Raw genomic sequence first — 27,480 nt, 5'->3', positions numbered from 1 at the left:
CCACTGTATTTCTGGGAATATAAATTGAAATAAACTTTTTGTGGATGATGTGCATGTTTCTTTGACTTAAAGAAGTTTGAATTCTAGGTATACTTTTACAAATATACAAGGACAGTACAAAGATGTTTTATGGAGTATTATTTATAGTTGGAAAAAAAGTGGACAGAGGAACTAGGTGTTAATAGTGGTTATTTTTGAAGGATGAGATAGTGTTACTGATTGTTTTATTTTCCTGTTATTTTATAATAAATGACTTTTATAATTAAAAAAAGTAAAGAAAGCTGAAACTATCAGCTTAGTAATAACGATCTCCTACATTTGATGAATATCATTCCAGATAACTTTTAATACAAATATGCATGTAGAAATATGGAGTTATAATACGTATGCCATTTATAAATTTTAAATTTGTTGCATTTGACTGGAAAAAAAAAACCCCACAAGGTACTATTGAAAACATGATTGAACTGCAGATAGATGTTTGTTACTACAAGAAAAAATTAATTCCTAAAGTTGAGAGAAGAGAATTATAAAAACCTCTAAATAGTTTTGAGTCTCTTCTAGCAGAACCCACTGACGTATTGATAACTAGGATGAGGGAATAAACACATACATTTATTCCTTCTTCTTTCTCCTCCCTTCTCCTAATTATATATGTGTGTATACATATGTGTGTGTATATGTGAGTAATATATATATATTTTGGTAGTCCTATTTTTACATTATTCAATTTATATTTTTAAAAGCTTTTAACCATTCATGGTTGTTTTAATTTTATGCATTTAAATAATTAGTAAGTACACTGGTTTTTTCACTTCATTTTTTCTAATATAAAATTCTTTATTTTTATTTCCCTGCAGTTATTTCAAAAAGTGCCACTTACTTGGTCTTTAACTTTGTAATACTTGTAAATGCTTATTGCCATCATATTTCGACCTCTTTTTAGGTTTCACATTCTCTGTATCACACTTTTTCTCAGAATTCTTTAGTATTCATTCACTGTTAGCTATATTGAGTGCTGTGGAGTAATCTAAGGCTAACTCGATTATAGGTATGGCCCACTAATATTTGATTTGCTTTTTTTCTGCCTAGATGCACATGATGTTATCTATCTTTAAAGCTCATTGCCTCTCCTTTGACAGATGTTTTGGTATTGTTTATTTTATACCATTTTTTTTCCTGGGTTGTAGAGTATGTTTTTAACCTGCATACTTAGTTATTTATTTTACAGGACTGTTTCATATATTTTATTTATGACATTTTTATATTCTAATCTCTTCAATACCAATTGAACTTATATAAATCTCCTTTGTTATCTCTACTCTGTTCAACTGTATGCTTGACTATGATTTGGTTTTAGTTTTGTTTTTTTTTTTTTTTTTTCAAAAAGTTTGTTCATTTCTAATGTAACAGTAATTCTTATCTTTGTTTTTTATTTTCATTTCTTTTCTAATTCTTCTAGCTTGCCTTTAAGGCCTCGGTTGCTTTATAATTTCTTCTTTCAAGTATTTAAAAAGGAGAGATCATATTTCGGTGTTTTCTAAGTCTTCCTGGTTCCTATATGTATTATTAGGTGATTGAAGTGAATTTGAAATGAATTGGAATAGATTTAAGAACCTCCTCATTATGCTAAGAGAAGTTTCATTGTGAGGCCTATTCACGAAATAGATGATAACAAGGGATGGTAAGGAGATAAAAAGTAAACTTTGAGAAGCTGAAACCGTGGGTGCAGGTGAATACAAAGGAAGACAAACTCTACATATTGATATGTGAAGTTAGAGTAACTTAACTAGTTTAATTGTGCAAAAACAAGTAGGTGAGGAGATACCTGTTAGATAGTAAATAAAAAACTGGTTTTTGAAAATTTATATACAGAAACCTTAATTTGAGCAATACTTAAGAAAATCAGAATGAAATAAAGTGGTTCATGATTCTCACCCTCGGATAGTAGCAAGGATGGACTCCCTATTCACCCACTGCCATCCCTGCTGAGAACCACTTGTATCCCCTGTGTGATATGGTGGAGGGTAAAAGGAAAGTTGAGAACGACTGCCATAAGAGTATTAGAGGGGAAATTGACTAGAGATAGACTGAGAATGTAAGCTTAAAAATATGACTCTTTACAGAAAAAGGTACTCAGTTGTGACAAGATTTGGACTAGAATAAATTAGACAAAAAAGGAAGTTTGACTCTTAACCAAATTTATGGAGGGGTTAGGGCAAGAGTGATACCAAGTGTAAGAAACTAGAATTCTGCATTAAGATCTTCTTGTTGCTTTCTTTTGCTTTTTTAACTCTATTTTGGCTTTATTGTCACATACTAGCTCAAGATTTGAACTGTGGTTGTTGGCAGCTGTCAGGCTTTTAAAACACAGCTTCTCCGTGGATTGGGACTTCTTTTTTTCTTTAATTCCAATTTGAAAAATCCTCTGGTACAAAACAGTCATAGAGGTGATAAAGTACAGCATAGGAAGTATAGTCAGTATATTGTAATAACTGTGTATAGTGTCAGGTTGTTACTAGACTATTTAGGGGCATTAATTCGTAAATTATACAGATGTCTAACCACTATGCAGTACACCTGAAACTAATATAAAATAATAGTGAATATCAACTGTAATTGAAAAGAAAAATCCTCCAGAAGATCTCATTCTCCTGGTTTGTGTCAGGTATTCATTCCCTCATTCTTACAGCCCAGAGGTTGGGGGCCTTGTTTAGCAGCTCCTGCTAGAAACAAATGAGTATGATGTTGGGGGTGGGTAGTATTTCCCAAAAGACATATATAAGGTATGGCTTGTTCTTGAGATTCTAAAGGACACTGACTTTATTCCTTTCTTTTCACATCCTGTAGTCTAATGACCAATTTTAAAGGAAGAAAATAGACAATTAACATTTATTGTACTCTAAGATGGAGACTCTTTCGCATATACAATATTTCTCACCTGTCTTCCAAACATAACCACGGGTTTTACTATACTTAATTGATGAGGAAATGAGACTCAGTAAAAGACTTGTTTAAGATGATAGAGCTAGTGAGAGTTGACATTAAAGTTTACTAGAAATATGTAAAGATGATTAAATTGATTCATCTTAAGATCGACAGAAGAAATATAAATAAATCTTTGCAGTTGTTTGCTGATACATGACTTTTTTCAATATTAATTAATTAATGAAACCTTGCAGGTAAAGAATGTTTTCCCAGTTTAATTTTTGTGACTGGGTTTATAATGATTTATATGTTTTAAAGTAATATGGCAATTTATTTCTCTGACAGTAAGGTCAAAATTATTTTGACAACCCATCTCAATACTTAGGAGGAGTAATTAGATAGTATCTGAATAAAAGGTTCTATCTGTGATTTCAGAAGTTCAAAATGAAGCCAGTATAAAAATAGTCACTTTATAGAAATGCACCTTACAGCCAGCTGTGTGTTATATAAATAAACTTGACAGCAATGCACATTCCCTGGAGCAGAAGACAAAACTACCTAGACACAAAGGAAAATCAGTGCTAGGCTATAAATATCAGTTTGTATTTGGCTTTTAGCTGTTCGACTTAGCCATTGGTCTTCGTAAAGCATATTTACAGTTAAAATAGCTTATTTTCTTTTTTGTGCGAGAGTTTTGTTGTTTTTTTTAATTGAAATTATTTAAATTTATTTTTCCTCCGTCTACCTCCCCCTTCCCCCCTCCTCTCTGGTAACCACTAGTCCATTATCCATGTCCATGAGTCTGTTTGTCCTGTTCATTTGTTGCTTTTAGGTGTATATCCCGTATATAAGTGATATCATGTGATTTTCAACTTTTTCTGTCCAAAATAGCTTAGTTTTTTAATACTCAAGTATAAAATGACAGTATCTTGGTCTTTGAATATTATTCTGAGACCTGGTATTTTTGCCGAGGCTCAGTGAAGGTTTATTTTCATGTGATTTATATAAAAACATTATTTTAGACTACATTAAATTGCCTTTTTAGCATCGTTTCTTAAAACTTTTATTGAGGAAAATTTTAAACATAATAATACCAAAGTAGACTGATTGGTATAATGTATCCATGTACCCATCTAACCTCAGTAGTTACTAGGTCACAACCAATCTTGTTTTATCTAACTCTACCCTATCCTGTATGATTTTAAAGCATATCCCAAACATTATCATCATTTGTAAATATTTCAATATCTCTAAATATTTATATATCTCTTAAAAATGCGGGTAAAAAACCACATTACCATTACCACGCTTAAAAAAAATTAACAGTAGTTTAATATCTTAATATTTAGTCTGCCTTCAAATTTTCACTTGTATCACAAATTTTTCTAAAGTTTGAATTTAGTCTTTTCTTTTGTTCCCCTTGCAGTATATTTATTGAAGATTCCAGGCATTGCCCTTTAGAATTTCCCACAGTGTAGATTTTGTTATTTGTGTTCTATAGATGTCCTTAAACATATTTTTATGTCCGTATTTTCTGTTAATTGGTAATCATGTCTAGTGACTTGAACTAGATATAAGCAGTGATTGTTTATCAGGAGACATAAATCTGGTTTCTTTCTTTTTAAATGCCTAGATTAAGATGACAATATGGCAATGTTGCAAATTTTTTTTGTTTTTTAACTGGATTGTTTTTATAGGGAGGTACTTCATTTGATAATTTCTATTAGTAATATTTTCTGTTTGATTAATTGATAATTTATGTAAAAAAGGAAGAATAACATTTGATTTTTACTTTTTAAATTTGTTTTCAAAATAATAAAATGGTTTACTAGATCCCCTAATAGTGACCAATTAGTTTGTTTTATTAATCACTCTTTATAAACTCATGGATTGAAGCATAAATATATTTAACTATTGATTCTCATATTGTCTCCATATTGGCCAGTGGAGTCTCTTCAAGTTGGCTGAGTCCGTTTAACAAGACCATCATATTCTCTGATAGCTTCTTTTTATCTGGTATGTATGAGATGAACTTAGAGCATTTCCTGCCCCAGACCTGGAATCGGCCATTTCTCTGAAGAGCTGTTGTTACTTTTAGGGTTAATCATATTCGGAGACCATATTCTAGGCACTATAGGGTTGGTCAGTTTTCTACGCTTTTGCAGTAAACAGAGCTCAGAATTTTTAAAGTTGTTTCATGAATTCATACTGATTCTTCCAATTCAAGTTCAAGACTATAGAGTTTTTACTTTTCATATGCTTACCTCTTCCAGCCTTATTCTTGAATAAAGACTCTATCATAGTAAGTTTGCTCATACATTATCTTGCATTACTTAGAGCTATCCAGATCATTATTCTCAAGGACATTTCCTTGTCTTTGGTTTCCTTTTTTTTCATGCTTTGAGGACCACTCTGGCCCACAGTGATTTCTGGATTCACAGCGTGCATATATAACTCTCATCTAACAATCATGTGACACTCCATGATTTACTGAATTTTAAAAATTGAAGTATTACATACCCATAGAAAAGTGCATAAATATTATGTACAGCATGCCATTAACTAGCACCCCAGAAGTCCCTATCATGCCTCCACCCAGATACTACTCTCATTGCCCCTTCCAGAAGAATAAAAGATAACTATTGTCCTGATTTCAAATAGAATTGATTCGTTTTGCCTGCTTTGGAACTTTACCGTTATAGCATTTATGATTTGTGGGAAAGAGAGCTCTAAATTTAGCTCTCTCCAACTGTAATTGTGTCCAGGTAACATTCAGAAAAGATGTTATTTCATCTTTTTCACATTCAAAAGTTCTCTGAAATATTTTAGGAAATAAAAGTAGAAACTCAAGTAGGGCACTTCTTGGTTTAAATATTTGCCTTAAGCAGGCTAGATTTTTGTTAGCTATTTTCATTTTCTCCCCATTGTGTTTATACCTTTTGCATGTTTCCCTTTTCCTTTGATTTACAGGGATTCTACTATATTAAGGATATTAGACTTTTGCCTGTTATGTTGCAGATGTTTTCCCTAGTCTCTCATTTGTACTTAAACTGTTATACTGGATTTAAAATATTTTGTGTAGAATAATATGATTTGAGTGTTGTGTTCTGCTTAGGAGGGCCACCTCTACCCCAGATTATATTTTAAAAATTCTATATTTTCTTTCAATTAAGTTTTATTATTTGTTTATATCTGTGATCCAATAGGGTTTGAATGTAGTATGGTATTCCTATCAACATTTAAAAGCAGATAGGATGTTTAAACATCTTTCTTTGGTCTTTCCCATTAAAAAACCTGATTGAATTTCATCTACTTATGGCTCCTACATTTTCCCACCCACAAACTTGTAGAAAAAGTTTCTGCTTGTATTTCTCTGCTTCACTTTCTTTTTGTCAACTCATTGTTTCCTGCATGGCATGGCCCTCTGCCTTACCATTACACTGAAACTACTTATGCCTAGAGCAGCCTTTCGCCTTCTTTTTACCGAACCCAGCAGACTGAATTTGGACCCCTCTTTCCTGAGCAGTGTATATTTATCATTGTTGGCAACTTTCTCCTTGAAATGCATCTCCTTTGGCTTCTTTGATACAGTTTTTTTCCTGGTTTTCTTTCTGCTTCTCTGTCTTACCTTTCTTAAATGCTTTTGTAGTCTCTTTTTATTCCCCAAATATTGGTATTTTCCAGAATTCATTCGGTTAGATCCTCTGTGGTTTACACTTAATGGTCATCCTTGGGTGATGTCAGTCTTATGACTTCAGTTATCAACAGTGCTCTGATAACAACCAAATCTTTATTGTGAGCTCAAATTTCTTTTTAAAGCAATGTATTTATACCCCATAGGCACGCATTTTATTTTATTTTTATTTTGTTTTATTTTATTTTATTTTAATTTTTTTAGGCAGGGCAACCTGTGATTGACCTCACAGATTGCAAGGACCTTATATGCTTACAATCCCTTATTTTTTAATTTTCACGCCTACAGCATCTAGTCTTTCTAGGTGGTCTCCCATCCAAGTGCTAACCAGGCCCGACCCTGCTTAGCTTCCGATATCAGACAGGATTGGGCTTGTTCAAGGTAGCATACCCCATAGGCATTTAAAACTTAAACCTGTCATCATTTCTTCCCCTCACCTCTCAAATCAGCACATTTTCATATATTTCCCATTTCAGAAAATAGACTACTACCCAGTTGCTCTGTACAGAAACCGGTTTGTCATTTAAAAAAAAATTAAATTGCAATTCAAATAACAATTAGCCATTTTAAAGTATATAGTTAAGTGGTATTTAGTATATTCACAGTGTGCAACTACCATCTCTATTTAGTTTCGAAACTTTGTTATCACCTCATAACCCCTCCCCCCATACCAATTAAGTAATCACATCTCATTTCTCCCTCTCCCTATCCCCATCAGTATCTTTTGCTTTCTGTCTCTGTGGATTTATTTGCCTTTTATGGATATATCAAAGGAATCATACAATATGAGACCTTCTGTGTCTGGTTTCTTTCACTTAGCCTGACGTCTTTGAGGTTCATTTAAGCTGTAGCATGTATCAGTATTTCATTCATTTTTTATGGCCAAATATTCTCTTGCATGTATATACTGTAATTTGTTTATCCATTCATTTGTTGACGGACATTTGGGTTGTTTCCACCTTTTGATTATTATGAGTAATGGTGCTATATAAGCATTTGTGTACAAGTTTATCATCACCCATGGCCTTATTCTGTGTTATCTTTCAAACACTGCAAGATTGGGTTTTGAAAATGTGAATCTCATGAAGGTCCCTCACTGTTTTTAAAACAAAACACAAACCCAGAGGCTTATCATAGCCCTCTGGACAAAGTCAAAACTTACATGGTTTACAAAGGCTCTTTGCTGTCCAGCTCCTGACATTCTGTCTAGTTTGAACTGCATCTGTACCCCCACTTTGTTCTAGCCATATACTGATCTCCATATTTCAAGTTTTTGTATATACTTCTCTGTCTAAACCTTATACTTTCTCACCCAAATCTTTTGTCTTATTTCAGATGTCTCATCTCTTTTTAGAAGCTGTTTATGTGTTTTCATAATTATAATTTTGTACTCCCTCCAAATTCTTGTAGTAATGTTGGAGCATTTACTATACATTGTAATTGTCTGTTTACTTCTGTGGGAATCAGGAGCTTATAGTTAGGTGCCAGTTGATGTAGCGCAGACTAAAAGTATAATTAATAGGAAGTTAAAAGAAGATTATTTTGTAAATTATTTAGGGACGGCCTCATGGAGGAAGATAGTACTCGAACTGGATCTTGAACCATTCATAAAGGTATGGGAACGATCTGAAACTATAGGTAGATTAAACCTGTTAAATATCCATGGATCTAGACCTTTGAGGAACCATGCTAAAGGCAAAAGCCATGACAAAAGTGAGGTGTTGGACATTCTTCAGTATTCCTTTTGTGTTACTTACATGAAACGAGCAGTGGACCCAATCACTCATGTAGAAGAAAAGCATGAAAAGAATGTGCAAAATATTTTAAGCACTTAGAAAAGTGAGAAGCAATGATATACTTTATGGGAAGAGTAAGGAAACTTTTAAGAATAATTTTGACCATATATACTAATTTCAGAGCTTTTATCCACCTACATTTATAAAATGTGACTAGACTTCTGATGGACAATGCAACAACTAGGTGATTTCTGGATAAATTATAGCATCTTTCAAAAGAATGTTGTATACAGTATTGGAGAAAATAATCTGAGTAATATAATAGTATTTATCTAGAAAAAGGTTGAACATGAGATAACGATATAGAAAATAACTGCCCATTTTGCAGTTGTCTGTGCTCTACCCTACCCTTCAATTGGCAGTAAAAGTGAGACTTTGAGCTCTTTTCCCTATGTCTGCAACGTGGTTAGCACAGAGTAAATATTTGCATGCATAAACAAAATAACAAAATTAAAATCTAATCCCTGTCTTAATGTCTTTGCATTTTCAGTATCCTTGTTTATTTTTATGTCTTAGAATAGCTATTTAAAAGTAAAAATGCATTTCTTGTTTTTTGAAATACAGAACTGATTTAAAACTATTTATAAAAGTCTACTTTGCCTGTTAGGTAAAAATGTTAGACTTATAAAATATCTTCCCTCAAATTTTGAGAAAAGAAGCCATTCATGTTTAAATATAAATAAACTTTCACTTTTGGCTCTCTGTTTTACTGGCATTCTGGGATGTTAAATCGTAGTTGAAATAATACCACCTCTTATTCTGTAAAAAGTTAATATCTTCTCAGTTAACATACTTTGTTCAGTCTTTTATAGCACTTACTTGAATTCTGTTACACTTACTTTTATCATTAGACTGAGCTCCCTGAAGAGAATGGCAGGAATTATATGAGAATTACAAACCTCTTAAGACTCCCTGTTCAGGCAAGGTCTTTCTGAGCTGCTCTCCTCTTGTGTGTGCTTTGTCTCCACTTCCCAGCTTCAGCCAGTCAGTGCTTTCTGTTTGAGTTTCTTGTTGGTGATATATATACATATTTGTATGCTATCATAATCGGTGATGGCTTCACAGGTGTATAGATATATCAATATGTATCAAATTATGTAATTTAAATATGTAGTTCACTGAATGTCAGTTATACCTCATTAAAGCTGTTAAAAAAATTCCTACATGATGCCCACTATCAGTCGGTCATTCCTTTATTAAGCCTTTGTCTCCAGGAACTGTTTAGACTTTGTACTCCTTCTCACCTGCTTTTCTAAAGTCCTCCTCTTGGCCTGTGACCCCTAATCTCACTAATCCTTTGCCTCTGTTCTTGTCCCCAGCCTCCATTTATGCCAGGGCACTATATCTGGAAGGAGAAAAATCTCATAATTGTAGGCTTCACATATTATTCTTAAGCCATTCTTGTGTGCTGGAAGCTATGGCTGGCAGAAAGGGTCAACATTCAGGCAGGACCATACATGGATCCTCTCTGCTCTCTCTGTGCTGAGAGTTTGATGGGTCACACATGAACACCAACTGTAGGTGTGTATCCCCAAGATTACAGAGGACTTGTCAAATAGATATACAGATATTAGTATAAAGGAAGATTGGTTAAGCTCAATAAATTCTAATGAAAAGGTATTAGGCATTCTGTTGGTGTTTCTGAAAATGCATCCTTAAGACCACAGCATAAGAATTACCAGAGAGGTACTGGTTTGATCTCCCTCTGAAGCAGAGTCTCTAGGAGATGGGCCTAGATATCTGCATTCTAATAAGCTCTCTATACCACTATACCTCTGTACCACTATAGGGTACGTAGAATGGTAAGAACCTAGCTGGAAACCAAGGGTAGAAGTAAGAGGGCAGTAGAAGCTGATCTTCTGAGTAGTTTACTTTACCTATTATTGCTTCCTTGTGTTACAGAATAGGAAATGTTTTGGTCATCAGGTAGCATTTTGTTAATGATCCAGGTATATCCATTTAATAGCTTAGAATTTATAATATGTGTATTCAACTTTTGTAATTTCTTTTGGATGAAAATTATGTTTTGATCAAATTTTCCTTTCTCCACAGAACTCAACAAAAATCCAGTGGAAGGCTTTTCGGCAGGTTTAATAGATGACAATGATCTCTACCGATGGGAAGTCCTTATTATTGGTCCTCCAGATACACTTTAGTAAGTACAGTAGAACTGACATCAAAGTGGAGCTCTTTTAATTAATTGAAATGTGAACTGTTTTTGGCAGACAAGTGAAATTATTTTTTTAAAGAGCAGATGAAGTGGTTATGTTTAATATTTATTGAGTGATCATGTCTAGGTTTTTGTGTTGAAACTGATGTCTAAAACCTGTTGCTTTCTTAAATATATAATAGTTTCAGAAAATCAGATATTCTTAATACCTGGAATAAATTTATTACAGAAAAGTTATCTTTAAGGTGAGGTTATATATAAATAATATGTTTTTTACTTGTATCCCAGAAATCGGATTAGTTTTGGCAGGATAGGGGAAGAAGAAAATTCTTTATTGAAATGCTTCTTCTTCTTCCTGTCCCTTGTGCTTACTGTGCTTTGCCTCCAAAAGGAACATTATAATTTTAAAGACAAGGCTTTACTATTCTTAACACTTTATAAATTTAATTAAATCATAATATTATATCTGAGAGATTTCACACAGGACCATAGTGTACGCATCAGTGTCTTAAGCAGGCTGGAAAGAACTTTCAAAATCATCAATTTTAGTGGTTCTTGAATTAGATACCCACAGAATACTGGTCAGAACCAAGGTCTTCTCACCCTAAAATGAACTAATGATCACCTTTTCCCAGTTTATAAAAGTGATTGTTACAGTTAATCATTTTTAATTAATCACTATTAGTTGATATAAAGATAGACAACAGAATGTAGTGGTATCAAAGAACAACAGAAAAAGAGAGATGGAATTTCTTATTTATGTAATATATTTCTAGATTTAAACCTACAGTCTTATTTTCTGCTCCAAGTGCTTGTAGACTAACTTAAACTTACTAATATTTAATGTTCTATAAGAGAGATCATGGCTACCTTGTAACCTGACTAGTACAAGTTCCATACTTTTAACAGAAGTTGAAGTGTTGGAAGAAAAATCAGTGACTTTCTCAAAGCCATACAACTGAGGGACAGCAGAGACAAACCTAGATCTGAGTTTCCTGGGGACTAACTGACTCAACTGTGTGTGTGGTCCTTGATGATGGTACTAAGCAGGCAAGGATTTGGATACATTTTTTTGTGATGGTCAAGTAGTTTCATTTCAGGTGTTTTAAGATGGCAATTCTTTTTTATCCTATAAAATATGTAATGGAAAAAAAAAACTCAGAGCTACTTCTGTACCAGAGCAGACTGGTATATAATAACATACAGAGTTGAGATATAGTGTGGATTTTGGGGTTTTCTGTAGTCTTAAAAAATGATTTATGTTTTGTCATACCTATTGCCAATCAAAATTATTGCCAATCAAAATTTTTGCTGATGTATTTCCAGTGGTATGTTTGCATTAGTAATTGCTGCAAACTAAAAAACTCAAAATAATCACAGTGGTAGTTTGGTAGATAACAGAAGCCATTGAAAACCATTCTAGAAGTATTCCCCCACAACCTTAATATTTTGAAAGCTAATTTCTTACCAAATTTTGTGCACAAAACCATAGATTCAACCTGGTTTATGAGCCCGATGAAGTTCAAGTCTATTTTTCTATAAAAAAAAAACACATATGTGAAGGTTTACTCAGGGTAGAGACAGTAACAGTCTAACATCCACTGATAGAATTTTGTTACACCTACAATTGATTTGAGATGAGAGAAATATTTCTGAACTGATGTCTACATAGAGGATTGGTCAGGCATCCAGGCCTGCGCTCCATCTCTAAGGACCTCAAAGAATTCTTATACTTTTTTCATGAAATGGTGGTTGATATCTCAAATATTGTTAGCTGGTCCAAATATATTTTGTGTAACTTCAGCTCACCAAAGAGAACCACTTTTTAATAATCATTGTACTAATAGGCCATTATGTCCACTAATAAAAACCTATTTCTGGCCTTCAGTATACATTTTAAAAGTACTGGCTGTTGATCTGAGATGTGGATAGCAGAAGCATTTGTGGGCAGCTCCTTTGGAGTATAGACCTACTGATGAAACAATTGGTGGCCATTTCCACATTGTCCCTTCCTAATGAGAGCACTGGAGGCACCTGGGCTATAGTTTAACCTCAATACCACATGTACTTTGATCATCCTGTGAGTAATGAAGCCTTTATGCAGTTGAAAGACATCTTAATAGTCATCCAAAATTACCTAGGTATGATTCCCTTTGCATTAATGATCTTCTTGGATGTTGCCATTTCCCCTTAAGAACTGGATCTCTGAAGGCGGGGCCATCTCCTCCCACATGCTCGAGGCATGCACCTGGTGTGCACCCGGTGTGCACCTGAGGCCTGGCGCACCCGTAGTATGGTCCTTGGTTCCATCTGGGGCGCGAACCCAAGACCTTCTGCGTGTAAAGCTTATGTGCAAAGCTTACGTGCTAACCACTACACTATGGAGCCACCCCCTAGTTTAAATTTATAAACACCGGTAAACAGTTTGAATTTTTCTTTTGTCCTAAAGACAAAGCATGGCCATTGAGGAATTTTATATCAGGAGTTGCCAGTTAAATAAATATTTTAGAATGTACATTAAATTGATAAGTATAATAACTTTGGGATTACAGATTTTATTTTCCCTCAGCTTGTATTTTACTTTTGTAACAAAAAATGTTTTTAACAATGTTATTTAAAAAATTTCTTTGTCTGTAGCATAAAAAATGGACTGGGAATTTGGGGGCTGCCCATGGCTGCTCAAAGTAGGCAAATCAACAGCCTTTGCTTAGGGGATAGAGAAGAGAGCAGATGTGCTTGCTGAGGGCAGGACTCTGAGAAAGGCAGAGAAAATTCACCAGGAAGATATAAGGGAAGGAAAGTTTTTATAGAATAAGCTTTATAAAATGCTACTAAGAATCAAGTATTGAAAATCAGGAATTTAATAGTGTTTGTTGATATAACAGTAACAGTAAGGAAATTACTGGTGTTCTTGTAGTTAACTTGAGTGGAATGAAGAAGGTAGAGGTCATTTTCCAGTGTGAGGAGTGCTGTTGGAAGTGAATACATAAACTTTGGGCATAAGTAACTGTCTAGGTAGAGAAACAGAGGCTGATGATGGGGGAGGAGGATATAGGATTGAAAGTAAGTTAATGTGGGCTCAGATGGTACCCAGACTTAAGTGATTAATTCACCACTTAATAATCAGATAATTTACATAATAATAGAATTGATACTGTACTAAAATTCTTTAAAAGCTGGTGTGGTATTTCATGGTGGCATCGTTAGCCTTCATTTAGTCACTAGAACGCAGTCCACACTCTTTACAATCTAGTCAATAACTAGTATATTCGAACATTATTTGAAACTGATAGTTGCCATGAGTATTAATTTAGCCATTATATTTATCTTTACACAATATTGAATTTTTATTACTACTCTGTACATTAATTAATTTTTCTAGTGCTATTAAGAATAGATTCTTGAGACTTTCTATGAAAGACATTCTGAAACTGGTATGATATACTTGCTATTTTCAGACAGATTATCAAGCAGTGTGGAGTAAGCCAACCATATCCACAATAATAAAAATTTTAGGTAGGAGTGGCAGTAGGTTTTTAAAGAGAGTCTAGACCTGGCTATGACTGTAATTATAAAGTTTATAAATCGGGATTAGTGAATGATGAATGTACACCTTTTATCTCTTATTCTCTTTTTCTTTCATCATTAATGGCTAGTCTGTTTGAGAAGTATGCTTTGTTTTGTTTCTTACCACTGGCAATGGTGTAAAAAATTTGGAGAATCTTAGGTTCTATGTATTTTGTAGTATTGCCTTACCTTGAGTGAATATAGAAAATGAAGAGTTATGACTAACCAAATTCTCTGATTAATATTCTTTTAAAATAACAAAATTCTTTTATAGTTCTGTTTAGGACATAGAGGCACAAGCCATATATTCTGTAATGAAATTTTGGAGGGAATGAACCTCATGCCTATACTGCTTAGAAACTGATTTATCAGTGACAGTGCCATGTCATTTATCATTTAGTGCTTAAGAACGTGGGCTTTAGGGACTATCTTGGTGTAGCTCCCTGACTCTACCATTTTTATTAGCTGTGTGACTGAACAATTACTTAAACTTTGTCTTAGCATTTTCATTTCTAGGGTCAAAACCCTATGCCTAAGAATATTCAATGTTCAGAATATTCAATGTTCTGTTGCTTGTAATAGTAAAAAAAGGAGAGGAGCAATTGAATGTCTTATGAGTGTAATAAATAAATTGTGGAATGTGGCAGGTAAAATAAATGAACTAGAAACAAGTATCAACATTAATATACGTAAAAACAATGTCGAGCAAAATTTCAGCAGGGTATAGTATATCATTTCAATAAAGTAAATATGACAGAATGATAGGATCTGATCCTTGTAAGATTTTTAAAATTTAATACAACAGTAAGGAAGACTTTGTGGAAGAAACTTGAACTAGATTTAGGTTTCTCAACCTGTTCAAATGGGAAACTCTTGATCACCTACCTCTTTTTAACCTCATGCTAGTAATTATACTATTAATAGTACCTGTGATGAAGAGACTATATAATGGAAGAAAAGGTACTTTTAATTCATTGATGCTTTTTAAAAAACTTTCATTTTGCTCATCACAGTAGCACCTTTGTATATTTGAAAAACAGTGAATATGTAGCATGTTAGTGTTTAGTCTAACAATGTTTCGTACCCTGTTAAGTTTTTTGACTTCCTCTTTGCTAATTTAGGTATTCACTAGAAGTTTGCACCCACAAGTTGGGATGAGACTTTAAAAAAAAAAAGCAGGTAGGATTTCTACAGGTAAAAGAGATATTAAGGAGTCCACCTATTAGAGAAAAATGATAAGAAATAGCATGATGGGTTCAGAATGGGTGAGGGCATTTCAGACAGGGTGAAAATTGTGTGCTTTAAGTGTTTTAGAATAATCCTGTTAATTAAATTTGACATTTTAAAGATTGAAAATAAGAGACTAGGTAATTTTTCATGATAAAGATTCCAATCAGTTAATGTAAAGCTTTTAAGTGGATCTAATCAATCAAAATGCAGGGACCTAGGAAAGCTAACTGAATAATGAAGAATAGCTTCACTAGTGAAATAAAGTGCATGGGCTTTGTGACAGCTGTTTTGATGTTCTTTTACTTTGATTCTTGGCTGTTTTCTGCATTTGGGGCTTTCGGTTTTCTTCCCTTTAATACAGCCCATAATCAGAAATACTTTAAATACTGACCCAGTATATGTTTAGGTATATACATCTTAATGAATAGAAACATGTATGTAGATTATATAATTGAAACAACTACTTGTGATAAGCTCCTATGTTTTCTGTTCTATTTTTATTTGTTTAAGAAGAAAACTGGTTAGTGATTCACTTTTAACTAGTTTTGCAGCCACAGTTCGAAAAACTAGTCTGTATAATTAATATGTCCTAAGGCCAGTTTTGGCACCTACTTAGACAGTTAGGGTAACATAGGCAGAGAAGATTGACTTATTTATTCGTGTAATGCACTCTTCATGACAGCTATTCCAGTCTCCGTTTTCCTCATGTTCGTGTTTTTTTCCCCTTCAATAGATAATCTTTTACATTATGAAAGATAAGGCCAATAAAGCAAGCATAAAATTTGTCATTTTTCCTTTCTGCCCCTGGATAGTTGTACTATATTCGGTCTATTTCTCTTTCTGTGCAAAAGGAAAAGATGTTCCTTCTTTTTCTTGGTTAGACCCTTCTAATTTCTCAGTTTTTCTTTTTCTACTATCTCTAGTCTTCCTGCCAGCACCTTCTCATCTACTTGTTAAACTCAAATTGCCCTGTTCATTATGCTTCTACTTTACTACCTTATTCTTTCTTTAATTTTTTTTCAGTCTTTTTCGTATTGTTCCTACCAAAATTGTATTTATCAAAGCTACTTTTTATATTTGGAGTCCAGTGGTGTTTTGTAAGTATTCAGGAGTATTTGCTATTAACGACCCTCTTTTTTTTAATCCTTCCCCCAGTCTTGCTTTTATGATCAGAAAAAGGCAGTAAAAATTAATACTTGCTTGTGGTTAAAAAGTCAACCAATACTTCAATGTACAAGCAGAAAGTAAAAGATCCCATAATCCTTTCCTCCAGAGCTAACTGTTGTTACATATAGGTATCATGTTTCCAGATATATTTCTTTTTGTATACAAATATACCCCCTCTTTTTTCTTTTAAAGACAAATGGGCTTATTCAATGGATTTTTTTTAAATTTAACAATAGATTGCTCATTCCGTCTCACTACTTATTACTCTGCCACTAGAATGGTAAGTGCCATGAAACCGGTGGGCTCTAGTCTTGTTCTCTCTTGTATCCTTTTACATAGAACAGTACCTTGCATAAGTAGATCATCAATGTATATTTGTTCAGTGAATGAAAACTATTTAATGAGCTGAGAATTACATCTCTCATTGATCTGAAACAAACACAATCATATGATCCTGCTCTAATGGTGTGCACATTGAACAATAAAAGACTCAGATGTGTGAATTGCTGTTTGGAATAAAGAAATGAAAAGAGCCCAGTATGATAGAGGGACACAGTGACTTGTTAAAATTGGATAGTCAGGTAAAACTTTTTTCATTTAAGCTGAGTTCTGAATAATGACAAGAGGAGAAGGATATTTCAAATAGAAGAAACAGCTAGGACATAAGACAAGAATGTAGTCACTTTTGCCTCATAAGACTGACTTCAGCTCACTGGTTTTCGTTGTTAACATACACAACTCATTGTATTATTTTGACATTTCTTCAAGAACACTCTTCAATAAATGGCAATGCTCTGGAGCTGCACTAATACAGCAGTCACTACCCACATGTGGCTATTAAAATTACATAAAATTTAAAATTTATTTCCTTTGCAATGACATGAATGGACCTAGACGTTATTATGCTGAGTGAAATAAGTCAGAGAAAGATAAATACCATATGATTTCACTTATATGTGGAATCTAAAAACAAACTAATCAAAAATAAGTTCACAAAAATAGTGGACAATTTGGTGACAGAGGGGAGGGGCGTTGGGGGTCTGGGAGGGTGGGGTGAAGGATTAAAGAAGTACGAATTAGTAGTTGATAGTTGGGCATGAGGATGGGGACTACGGCACAGGGAATGCAGTTAGCATTAATATGATGACTAAGTGGAGGGCCCAAGGAAGGGAGGGAGCAATTGGGGGGATTGTTTTATGAACAGTATAAATGTCTAACCAATGTACTGTATACTTGAAACTAATTTAAATAATAAATGTATTTTAAAAAACTCATTTCCTCAGTTGCACTAGCCATATTTCAAGTGGCTAGTGACTACCATATTGGACAACATGAATATAGAACATCTCCAGTGTGTAGAAAGTTCTGTTGTACAGCACTGCTTTGGAAAGTCACTAGAATATAAACTTCTTGAAAGATGTTAATACTTTGTTCACTGTTATACTCCTAGTGTCTGACACATAAAGACTGAATAAATATTTGTTTCCAGACAGGGAACAACAAAATGTGCATTAGCTCTAAGATAAAAAAGAACTTGTGTTGGAAGAACAGAAAGAAGACTAGCTGGAACAATATGAAGAGTGATAATTTGAGATCAACATAGAGAAATCAGCAACTTGACCTCTATAGGCAGTGTTAAACCTTGTAAATTTTAAGTGCAATGGGAAGTGATAGAAATGTTTGTAGCACAGCAAGTATGTAATCTGATCTAGATGTCTGTGTTAAGCTATTTCTTTTATTTTACTAGCTTTTTAGAGTTTAATAAGATAGTAGGCATGACAGTTTATTAAACCCAGGTATTTCAGTAATTAAATTGTCTGCCTGAAATATAGATTATTCATTTACTTAATTTATAGTGTTAGTACTAGCTCCCTTGTTTTATGTTTAATAGTGGTCTACTTATAGGCAGGAACTTAATAGGCAATAACTTGTTTTTGTTTTTCTTCCAGTGAAGGTGGTGTTTTTAAGGCTCATCTCACTTTTCCAAAAGATTATCCCCTCCGGCCTCCTAAAATGAAATTCATTACAGAAATCTGGCACCCAAATGGTAAGTTTATCTAGTGTTATTTTTACATTTACAAATATGTTCTGTCACTGAAGTTTTCCAGGTCAATAATAAAGATATATTTTCAACGAAATTGTTTTGAAATTTTTGATCTAAGTGCATTCTGTTCATTATGTACATGGCCTTGTATTAGATTCTTCAGACAAGAAGGAGTAACAGATCACATGGAAAAAATAATTATTTACTTGTTTGTTTGTTTGTTTATTAGTTTTTAGCTCCTTTGAGACTCATGATGTACCAAACTAGAGGCAAGTTTAATGAATGATGTAATAGCAGTAATAGAACTCTTATAATTGAGATAATTTCTAAGGTATTAGATGACTCATTGGCTATTACGAAGTGCATAGAGGTAATTAAACCTGGATTTTTGATTTATATTTTCTTATCTTAGCTCTTAGACCATGGGCAACTCTTACTTTTTATCTATATTCTTAGCTGTAAAAAAGGAATGACCTACCTGTAGGGTAACTGAGAGCCTCAAATGAAATAAAATAATGTATATTTTAACCTTTGGAAAGCATCCATACTGCTGTGCATGAAAAGATGACATTGACTTTTTTACCCAAAGATGTGCTACCATTTGTAATCCACTTTATGAGCCAAAGGTTAGGCTAGATAAGCTGTGTTTACATACAGTCTTCCTGAACTTTTGGCCTTGTTTTATATGATAGAGCTTGCAAGGATTTCTTTACTGAGTGTTTTGACTATCAGTATTTTGTAATCATAATTGCCTTTTTAGACTACTACACTAATCTGCATTCTGCTCTTGTGGTCAAGACTTTTTTGGTTGTGAGAAGAAATTCTTATATGTTAATTTAAGCAAAAATCAGTGAGAGAGTAATGGATGAATTAATAAATTAAGGCTTTATTACATGAATAGGGAGTATATATTAGAACCCAATGGCTTGAAAAACAAATGGGTCTTATGAGAGACTAGAACCGACGAATGGAAAACTATTTGTAACCAAGGGAACAACCAAATTTTATTGCATTTAAGATAGAAGTGATCACAAAAGCGTTATTTTTGTACCAGTAAGAAGGGAGAAAAATATCTTCTGACTATTGGCTCCACCACGAATTAGCTGAGTAACTCTAGGCAAAGCCTCTGAGCCTTAGTTTCTTTTAATGTGAGAATTAAGTGAAAGCATATATATATGAAATACATGGTACTTCTTTTCTGTTAAGAGGAAGGATAGCAATAGTTTAGGTAGTTTAAGAGGACAACTGATGAAATTAGTGTTGTTTTTTTTTAAGGTCGAAGAAACTTTTGTAGGCAATGAGAGAGATTGCATTAGAGTGCAATAATTAAGACTTGATTTGCGAGAGGGAATACTTTGTGAAGAAAGGATAGCTGATGAGGTGATGGGACAATGATCGCAAGTACAAGAAGAGGTAGACTAGGAAGGAGTGGTAGTCATTTTGAAATAGAAATGAGGGGAAAAGCGAGAATTTGAGTATCTGCTAGGCACTGGAGATACAAAGATGATTAATGAAGTAGGATCTCTTTCTGTTAAGGATATTATTGTCAATATAAGGCAAAAGTAGACATGTAAACTTAATGGTGAAACTGAGAGATGACAGTGATGTAGTTATAAAAGTGTTCAGTAGCATAGAAGATTAAGGTTACGATTGATTCTTAGAGAATATGATTCTTGAACTGAATTTTGAATATGTAAATGCCTGGCTTAAACTTTGTTCTTTAGGCTGTTGGGACTTATTAAATTAATGAGTTTTAAAGTTATGTAGTCGGTTCATTTTGACTATATTTTCTTCTAGAAAAATTACACCCATGGAGGAATGTTTGGAAGGGGAACGCCGACTAATAGCCAGGAGATAGATAGAGGATTTTATCAATGGTTTTGGTAAGAGACAATGAAAACGTGAACTAAGAGTAGTGGTAGAAAGGAAAATTTAGTTAATTCTCACTTGTTGATTGCTGGATATGGGTGGTAAGGAAAAGGAAAGAATTTAGAATTGACGGACCACTTAAAAAATAATTGTAGAATCAAAACCACAGTAAGATACCACTTTACACTCACTAGGGTGGTTATAATCAAAAAGAACAAGTGTTGGTGAGAACATAGAGAAATTACAATCTTCATTGACTATTGGCAAGAATGTGAAATGTTGCAGCCACTTTAGAAAACAGAAAACAGTCTGGAAGTTCCTGAAAGGGTTAAGCAGAGTTACCTTATAACTCAGCAGTTCCACTCCTAGATATATAACCAAGAAACTTGAAAGCATATGTCTACAAACTATTTGAACATGAATGTTCATAGCGTCATTAGTCATAATAGCCAAAAAGTATAAACAACTCAAATGTCTTATCAATTGAGCAGAAAAACAAAATATAATATCCATATAATGGAATAAAGTACTTATACATTCTACAAGATGGATGAACCTTGAAAATATTATGCTAAGAGAACAAATCTAGTCATAAAAGACTGCTTTGTTATGATTCCATTTATGTGAAATGTCCACTATAGGCAAATCTATAGAGATAAAAAGTAGGTTAGTAGGTGTGTAGGACTCAAGGGAAGGTTGGGGAGAAATGAGTAGTGATTGCTAATCGGTACAGGGTTTCTTTCTGGGATGATGAATATCTTCTAAAATTGGTCATCTTGATGGTTGTTCAACTCTGTAAATATACTAGAAACCATTAAATTGTGCTCTTAAAATATGTGAATTATGTCAATTACAGTAAAGGTGTTAAAAAATTACTATTGGATGAAGGTTAACTTTATGTGGCTTATTAGATGCATTCAATTTTGGACTTTTTTTTTTGAGGTACACTTCTCATATCTAGTTAGATAATTAGATAAAACTAGTCCCAAGGCTCAGTTGTGAGCTTTTAGGGCCTCGGAAGTTATTGGCATCAAGATGACAGTTATACATAGCAAATCATCACGTAGTACACTTTTTAACTTACATAATATCGTATGTTAATTATATTTCAGTAAAGCTGGGGTGGGGGAGATGATGGGTAACATTGTGATATGACGAATAAGTTAATTTATCCAGGGAAAAGATTAATAGGGAGATAAAGATAACATTAAAAGTCAGACCAAGGAAAAGGAAAATTAGAAAGTGACTCAAGAACTGGGTAAAAGAAGAGTGTCACAGAAACTGTAAGGGAGGAAAATGTGTCCAAGAAGGTATACTCAGCATATCAGTTATCTTAGCCCAGAAGGGTTGAGTTTAAAAGTACCCAGGAAAATTTTTTTAAAACTAAGAAATAAAAAAATAAACACACTCAGGATAATAAGTTCTCCAGACCAAAATTGTGAGAATAGTTATAGCATCTTGATAGGGTGCAGAAGCCAGTTTCCAGTAAGATAGAGAGGGAGAGTACCCAAGTAGTAACTAAATAGAGAAGATGAGAGTAAATTGGATTTTCAAAATTTTAGATGGACAGCTTTAAGAGAAAGGAGTTTGCTTGAAGGGTGTGCATGGTTCAGATAGTTTAGTTTTAAGATGGAGGACAAGATGTGTTTTCTTTTCAGTAATTGATGCCTAGATTGTTGGTTAGCTATTCATGGGGAAATTGATTTAGAAATTTTCTTCACACCAAACAGCAAAGTGAATTAAAACTAAATGGAATAAAAAGTTTCAAGTGATTTAAAAAAAGTAGTGAATATCAAGTATTTGCTGAGTATTCGTGACAAGAATTTTGTAGTTTCAAAAGTAATAAATATTTAAAGACTAAATAGAGGAGTATAAAGAGAAGTGGCAATATAAGATTCTTAAATGAATCTTGTATCAGATGAGGCCAGCTATAAAGAACATTATGGGGAAAATGAAATGAAAGGAAAAAGTAGTAGGCAGAAATTGGGGAAATTAAGAAGCAGTTTGGGAAGAAAAAAATGAACACTGAGTACATAAATGGGTAAAGGATAAGAACAGACATTTCACAAAAGAGAAGGTATTATATAGTTTGTATACGTGGAAAATTTTCACCCCCAAAAGCATTTAGAAAAGCTAATTTAGATTTTACCTGTGAAATATAAAAATTACCAATAAAGAAAAATTTTAATTCTGAGTGAAGAGTCAGTGAAACTGTCACCTCGTGTATTGCCAGTGACAATATACTTTTCAAGATGTAATTTAGTAATAGCTATTAAACCTAAAAACCTCTCATTCTAAAAAAGTAAATTGTATGTTTAAAATGAAATGACACAAGGTAAAAATTTGAAGATGCTAGATTATGACGATAATTTGTAAAAGAGGGAAATGATCTTAAATTGATTCTTTCTGATAGAATTTTTTACAAACATTTGCTATCATGTTTTCAAATAAAATGACTTGGAAAAAATTCTCAAGTGAGGAAAGCATTTTAATAATACTGTATAAGCATCTTATGTTGAACTTTATAGTGCTATTAAGTTTTGTCGCTACTGTTCTTGCCACTCGATCTGCTTATTCCAATTTAATTAATAGATTTTAACTAGGAGATAGCAAGCAGTAGGTTGGGACTCAGACTCTCAATTATAGAAAAGCTCATATACAAGACATTGAAGGCATAGGCTTTGTTGTATTCACTGCTGTATCCCCTCTTTGTCAGTGAGTATCTGGCACACAGTATGCATTCAAGAAGTAATTGTCAGAGAGAAATGATACATATAAACTTTGATTCTAGTTACCCAGAGTTTATAACAGGAGAAATGCTTAAGTTTTGAGATGAAAAATAAGCTTTAAAATTATACCTATTACAAACTTGTTAGACTTTAGGTAGGTAGGGCATTGGGAATGAAATATACATAAATATCACCATTGGTTATTTATGGGATTTAGGGATCTGGTTGAAAAATTTTTATATTTTTCTGTCTTTTCTAACATTTCCACATTAAGTTTGCTTTTTTTTGCAGTGGAGAAAGTATTTGTGGGATGTACATGAGTCAGTGGATTAGGACTTTACCTCTTTGTTTGATCAATTAAAATAGTTTTATAGAAAACTATATGTTGATGAATTTTCACTGGCAGTATGACATGTTCGTTTTGTGAATTTGAGTGTACTCCTTTCCCTAAAAATATAATTTTTGCCTTTATGCGATTTAAAAAAGACATGATGATGTTACTTATTTTTTTTCTTGGGAAGGCCTCTGGACCTTTGACTGTCACTCATTTAAATCAATAAGTTGGTGGGGAAACTAGGAAATCATTATGTAGAAACTCACTTCTGGTATTTGGACCATATGCTTTCTACAAATGAAAAACAGATTCAGTAGCTGCCATTTATCCATTTCATTATATGGTACAGTAAGTCCTCACTTAACATCATAGATAGGTTCTTCAACTTTTAAGTGAAATGATGTATAATAAAACCAGTTTTACCATAGGCTAATTGATATAAACAAGAGTTATGTTCCTATGGCATCTCATCGATGTAGAAGGAAAACGACATTATTCGAGGAGCTGCTATATCACCTATCTGTAAATGCTAGACATCTTGAAGTTTTGCAGAAATGAGAAAGAAGGCTTACATTCCTATTGGGTTTGTCAGATGGATCCTATTTGGTAAAATCCGTGGTCTTCCTAAATTAACAGGTTCCATTTGGGAAATTAACTTTTATATATATATTCATTGTACTATAGGAATCACGACCACATCTCTAATAGATATTTTATGTATGACCAAATTATTAAATATTTCAAACAGGATTCTTATTCTCTAATTTTGCAGTTGATAAAAATGGTGATGTATGCATTTCTATTCTTCATGAGCCTGGGGAAGATAAATATGGTTATGAAAAACCAGAGGAACGCTGGCTCCCCATTCACACCGTGGAAACCATCATGATTAGTGTTATTTCTATGCTGGCGGACCCTAATGGAGACTCACCTGCTAATGTTGATGCTGCGGTAAGGTGGTCACAAGCACTTATATCTGCTCCCCTTTAATTAAACTTGATTACAATTAGAATTTATATTTATATTTGTGCGTATGTATATCTGTCTGTAGTTACAGACATAATTAAGCTTCACGAACCCTAAATACATGAACCTGCATCTTTTAAGAATAAGGATACCATCTTATTTAACTATAATTACTATTGTCATACCTAAGAAAATTTAATATCAAGTCCCTATTAAAGTTTATATTAGTGTTCTCAAGTTTTTATTTTTAAAACTTTTATATTTACCAAAAAAAAAAAAGTTTCATTAGTTAAATAAACACTCCTATATTCTTCATCTAGATTTACCAGTTGTGGAGATTTTACAACATTCCCCCCCCACCCCCTGCCCCCAATTATTTAAGAATAATTTACAGATATCCTAACCCTTCACACTTGAGTACTTCAGCATGTGTCTCCTTAGAACAAGGGCATCTTTCCACATAAGTATAGTACAAGTTTATCATTAATACAATATTACTGAATATATATAGTCCATCCTCAAATTTCTCCAAGATTGTTCTTTATAGCTTTTTTTTTTTTAATTCAGAATCTAGGAACCCACATTCTATTTTGTATTCACATTTTATTCTTCTTTAGAATAGTCCTAGTTCTTCAACTTTCTAGTCTTCTTTTAAGATTTTTGTTCTAATTCTTGTTTTTGGAACTTTTGTTAGTATCTGCGAAAGCCAGGAGATTTAAATTCACCTTTTTTCTTAGGTTACTTCAAACCTATATAAAAACTTAGGTGAGATCTTATATGTAGAAAACGCTGCATAGATAACCAAGGCTTTAGATCTTTAAATTTATTTAATACATTGAAGTAAAAACTGACAGAAAACTATTCCAATTTTCTATTTAGTCAGTTTTATGTACAAACAATGAAAGAGGTGGTAAGGGAGAAGAGGTGAAAGCTGTTTTTTAAACAAATCCTGTGAAATCATTTGGAGGGAGAATTACTGTTTCATTTGATTCATCCTCAACTATCAGTTCTTTTTAATAAGATCAGAACTGACAAGTTGTGTTTTAATTTTCATAAAGGATTTAAATAAAGAGCAAATACTTGGCAGCATGAATAGGCAAGAATTATTAACTTTAAAACAGTTGAATTCTGAAACGACAGGACCTGCTGAAAAAGTAGTCATTCTCTTGATTCTAAACATTTTCTTAAGGGTAGAAGTAGTCCTTAATGTGAAGTTGAAATACGTAAACATGACTTCTCAAATTGTGCAAAATTCTCCCATTCTTTTTCTTGAAGCACACTGCTTCTTTTTCTGATTTATTCAGTTGTCTCGTTTAAACCATAGCTTTCTTGTAAACAATTTTGTTTACCTTTATTATTTGCTTTTCCTCTTGCATTGCATACCTTTTGTAGTATTTTCATATTTTTTTTTGTTTGCTTGTTTTTCTAACCTCTCAATCAGTGATATCCTATTCCAGGAAACCCCGGTTTTTCTTGGAGATCTCTCCTAGATTCCATCATACTTTGGCACCAAATTAGATTGATTCAGCCTGGTGCTTGGCTGCTTTCCTTAAATTTTCCTTTCTTCCCTTCCTGCTCTTCTGGATTGGGTCATCTGTTTCCTGGGTCGTCTTATTTTTTCAGTTGACTTCTTTTGCTCTTCTTCATCCTAAAGTAATGTTTGATAAAGCGTATGTGGGAATTAAGTCCTTACATGTCTGAAAGTATTTTAATCCTGTCTTTATACATTTTGTTTACAAAATTCTAGGGGGAAAAATAAAATTTCTACAGAATTTATCTTTTAGTATTTATCGTTGCTGGTAAGAAAGTTGATGCAAGGCTGATTCTTCGTTTGTAGTCCCTCCCTTTCTCTCCTCCTTCTCTCCCTCCTTCCTTTTCCTAGTTCCCTTTAGGTACTTTTATGGATTTTGGGTCTTCTGAAATTTCACGTTGTCATGTAAACTTGAAAATTTTTCCATCTCTCTAGATGTATATTTTGATTACGTGCTCTGGGAAGTTTTCTTTTTTAATTACTTTGAGAATTTTTTCATATTTAATATTTTTTTCTTTTTGAACTTGTAGCTATTATCCATATTGATCACTTGTTTGTATATTTTTCATCTAAAATTGTGCCAATATTGAAGACAGCATTTTAAATACCTTGGTCTTTTCTCCATTAGTTTCTTTTTCATGAAATCTTATCACTGTTTGATGAATTTAATAGTTCTTTAATTTTTTAGGTGTTCTAATTAGAGATTTTCAGAAGTTAAATTCTGAAGTCTCTTTTCTCTGAGGTCAGTTTTTCTTTTGTATTTTGAAGACTACTTGAAAACTCTGCAGGCATTCTGCATAGCTCTCCATGATAAATGAAAGTCAAGGAAAGCAGATTGGAGGCTTGTGGGAGAATGTGGGGGGATGTGCATGCATGGGCAGAATTTATTCCACTTGAGTTTGTGGGTAGCAAGCCAGATATTAAATTAAGGGTAGGAGTTGGAGGAAGAGGGGTGTCATTTAAATGCCAAAATAAAGTAATTACTTTTGGGTACTGATACTTAACACTAGCAGCTCCAGTTCTAATACTCTGGTGTGCCTTCCTTTGAAGTCTTCATAAAATCTATATATCATCATTATTAGAGGAAGATATTAGAATTTTAGATATAGGTGGGAAGAAAATTCCTAACTATCGAGTTATGCAGGCACTTTCTATTACTTTATTTTCAGCCCCACTTCTTTATGACTCTTATCAGATTTTCCATTTGTAAACTTTTAACTTCTTTAGGGTTCTGTTCAATAGGTTCTTTTTCCTTTGCTCGGCTACCATTGAGGCTTTTCTAGGCTGCTACTCTTTCTTCTTTGGTGCATGTTTATTACTCTTCTATCTGCTTCTGGTCTTCTTGAAAAACTTCTGCCACCGTTATTAGATGACTTTCCTGGCATTTTCTTTGATGTTGAGGATTTATACCTTAAAAAAATTCCAATATGATCATTGTAATAGGGTCGCAGGAAA

General features: G+C 33.3%; 1 protein-coding gene across 1 annotated transcript in view; it reads left to right on the top strand.

Moving 5' to 3' along the window:
• The window catches only part of UBE2G1 (ubiquitin conjugating enzyme E2 G1), an 86,549-nt gene that overhangs the window by 48,000 nt on the left and 11,069 nt on the right, over window positions 1–27,480 (top strand). The window contains exons 2-4 of the mRNA XM_006922213.3: window positions 10,471–10,573; window positions 18,502–18,599; window positions 24,301–24,479. Coding sequence (XP_006922275.2) covers window positions 10,471–10,573; window positions 18,502–18,599; window positions 24,301–24,479 — 380 coding nt within the window. The remainder of the gene's footprint in view (window positions 1–10,470; window positions 10,574–18,501; window positions 18,600–24,300; window positions 24,480–27,480) is intronic.

The sequence above is a fragment of the Pteropus alecto genome, unplaced genomic scaffold, assembly GCF_000325575.1.
Source record: "Pteropus alecto unplaced genomic scaffold, ASM32557v1 scaffold398, whole genome shotgun sequence".
NCBI lineage: Eukaryota > Metazoa > Chordata > Mammalia > Chiroptera > Pteropodidae > Pteropus > Pteropus alecto.
This window is presented reverse-complemented; position numbering and strand designations above follow the sequence as displayed.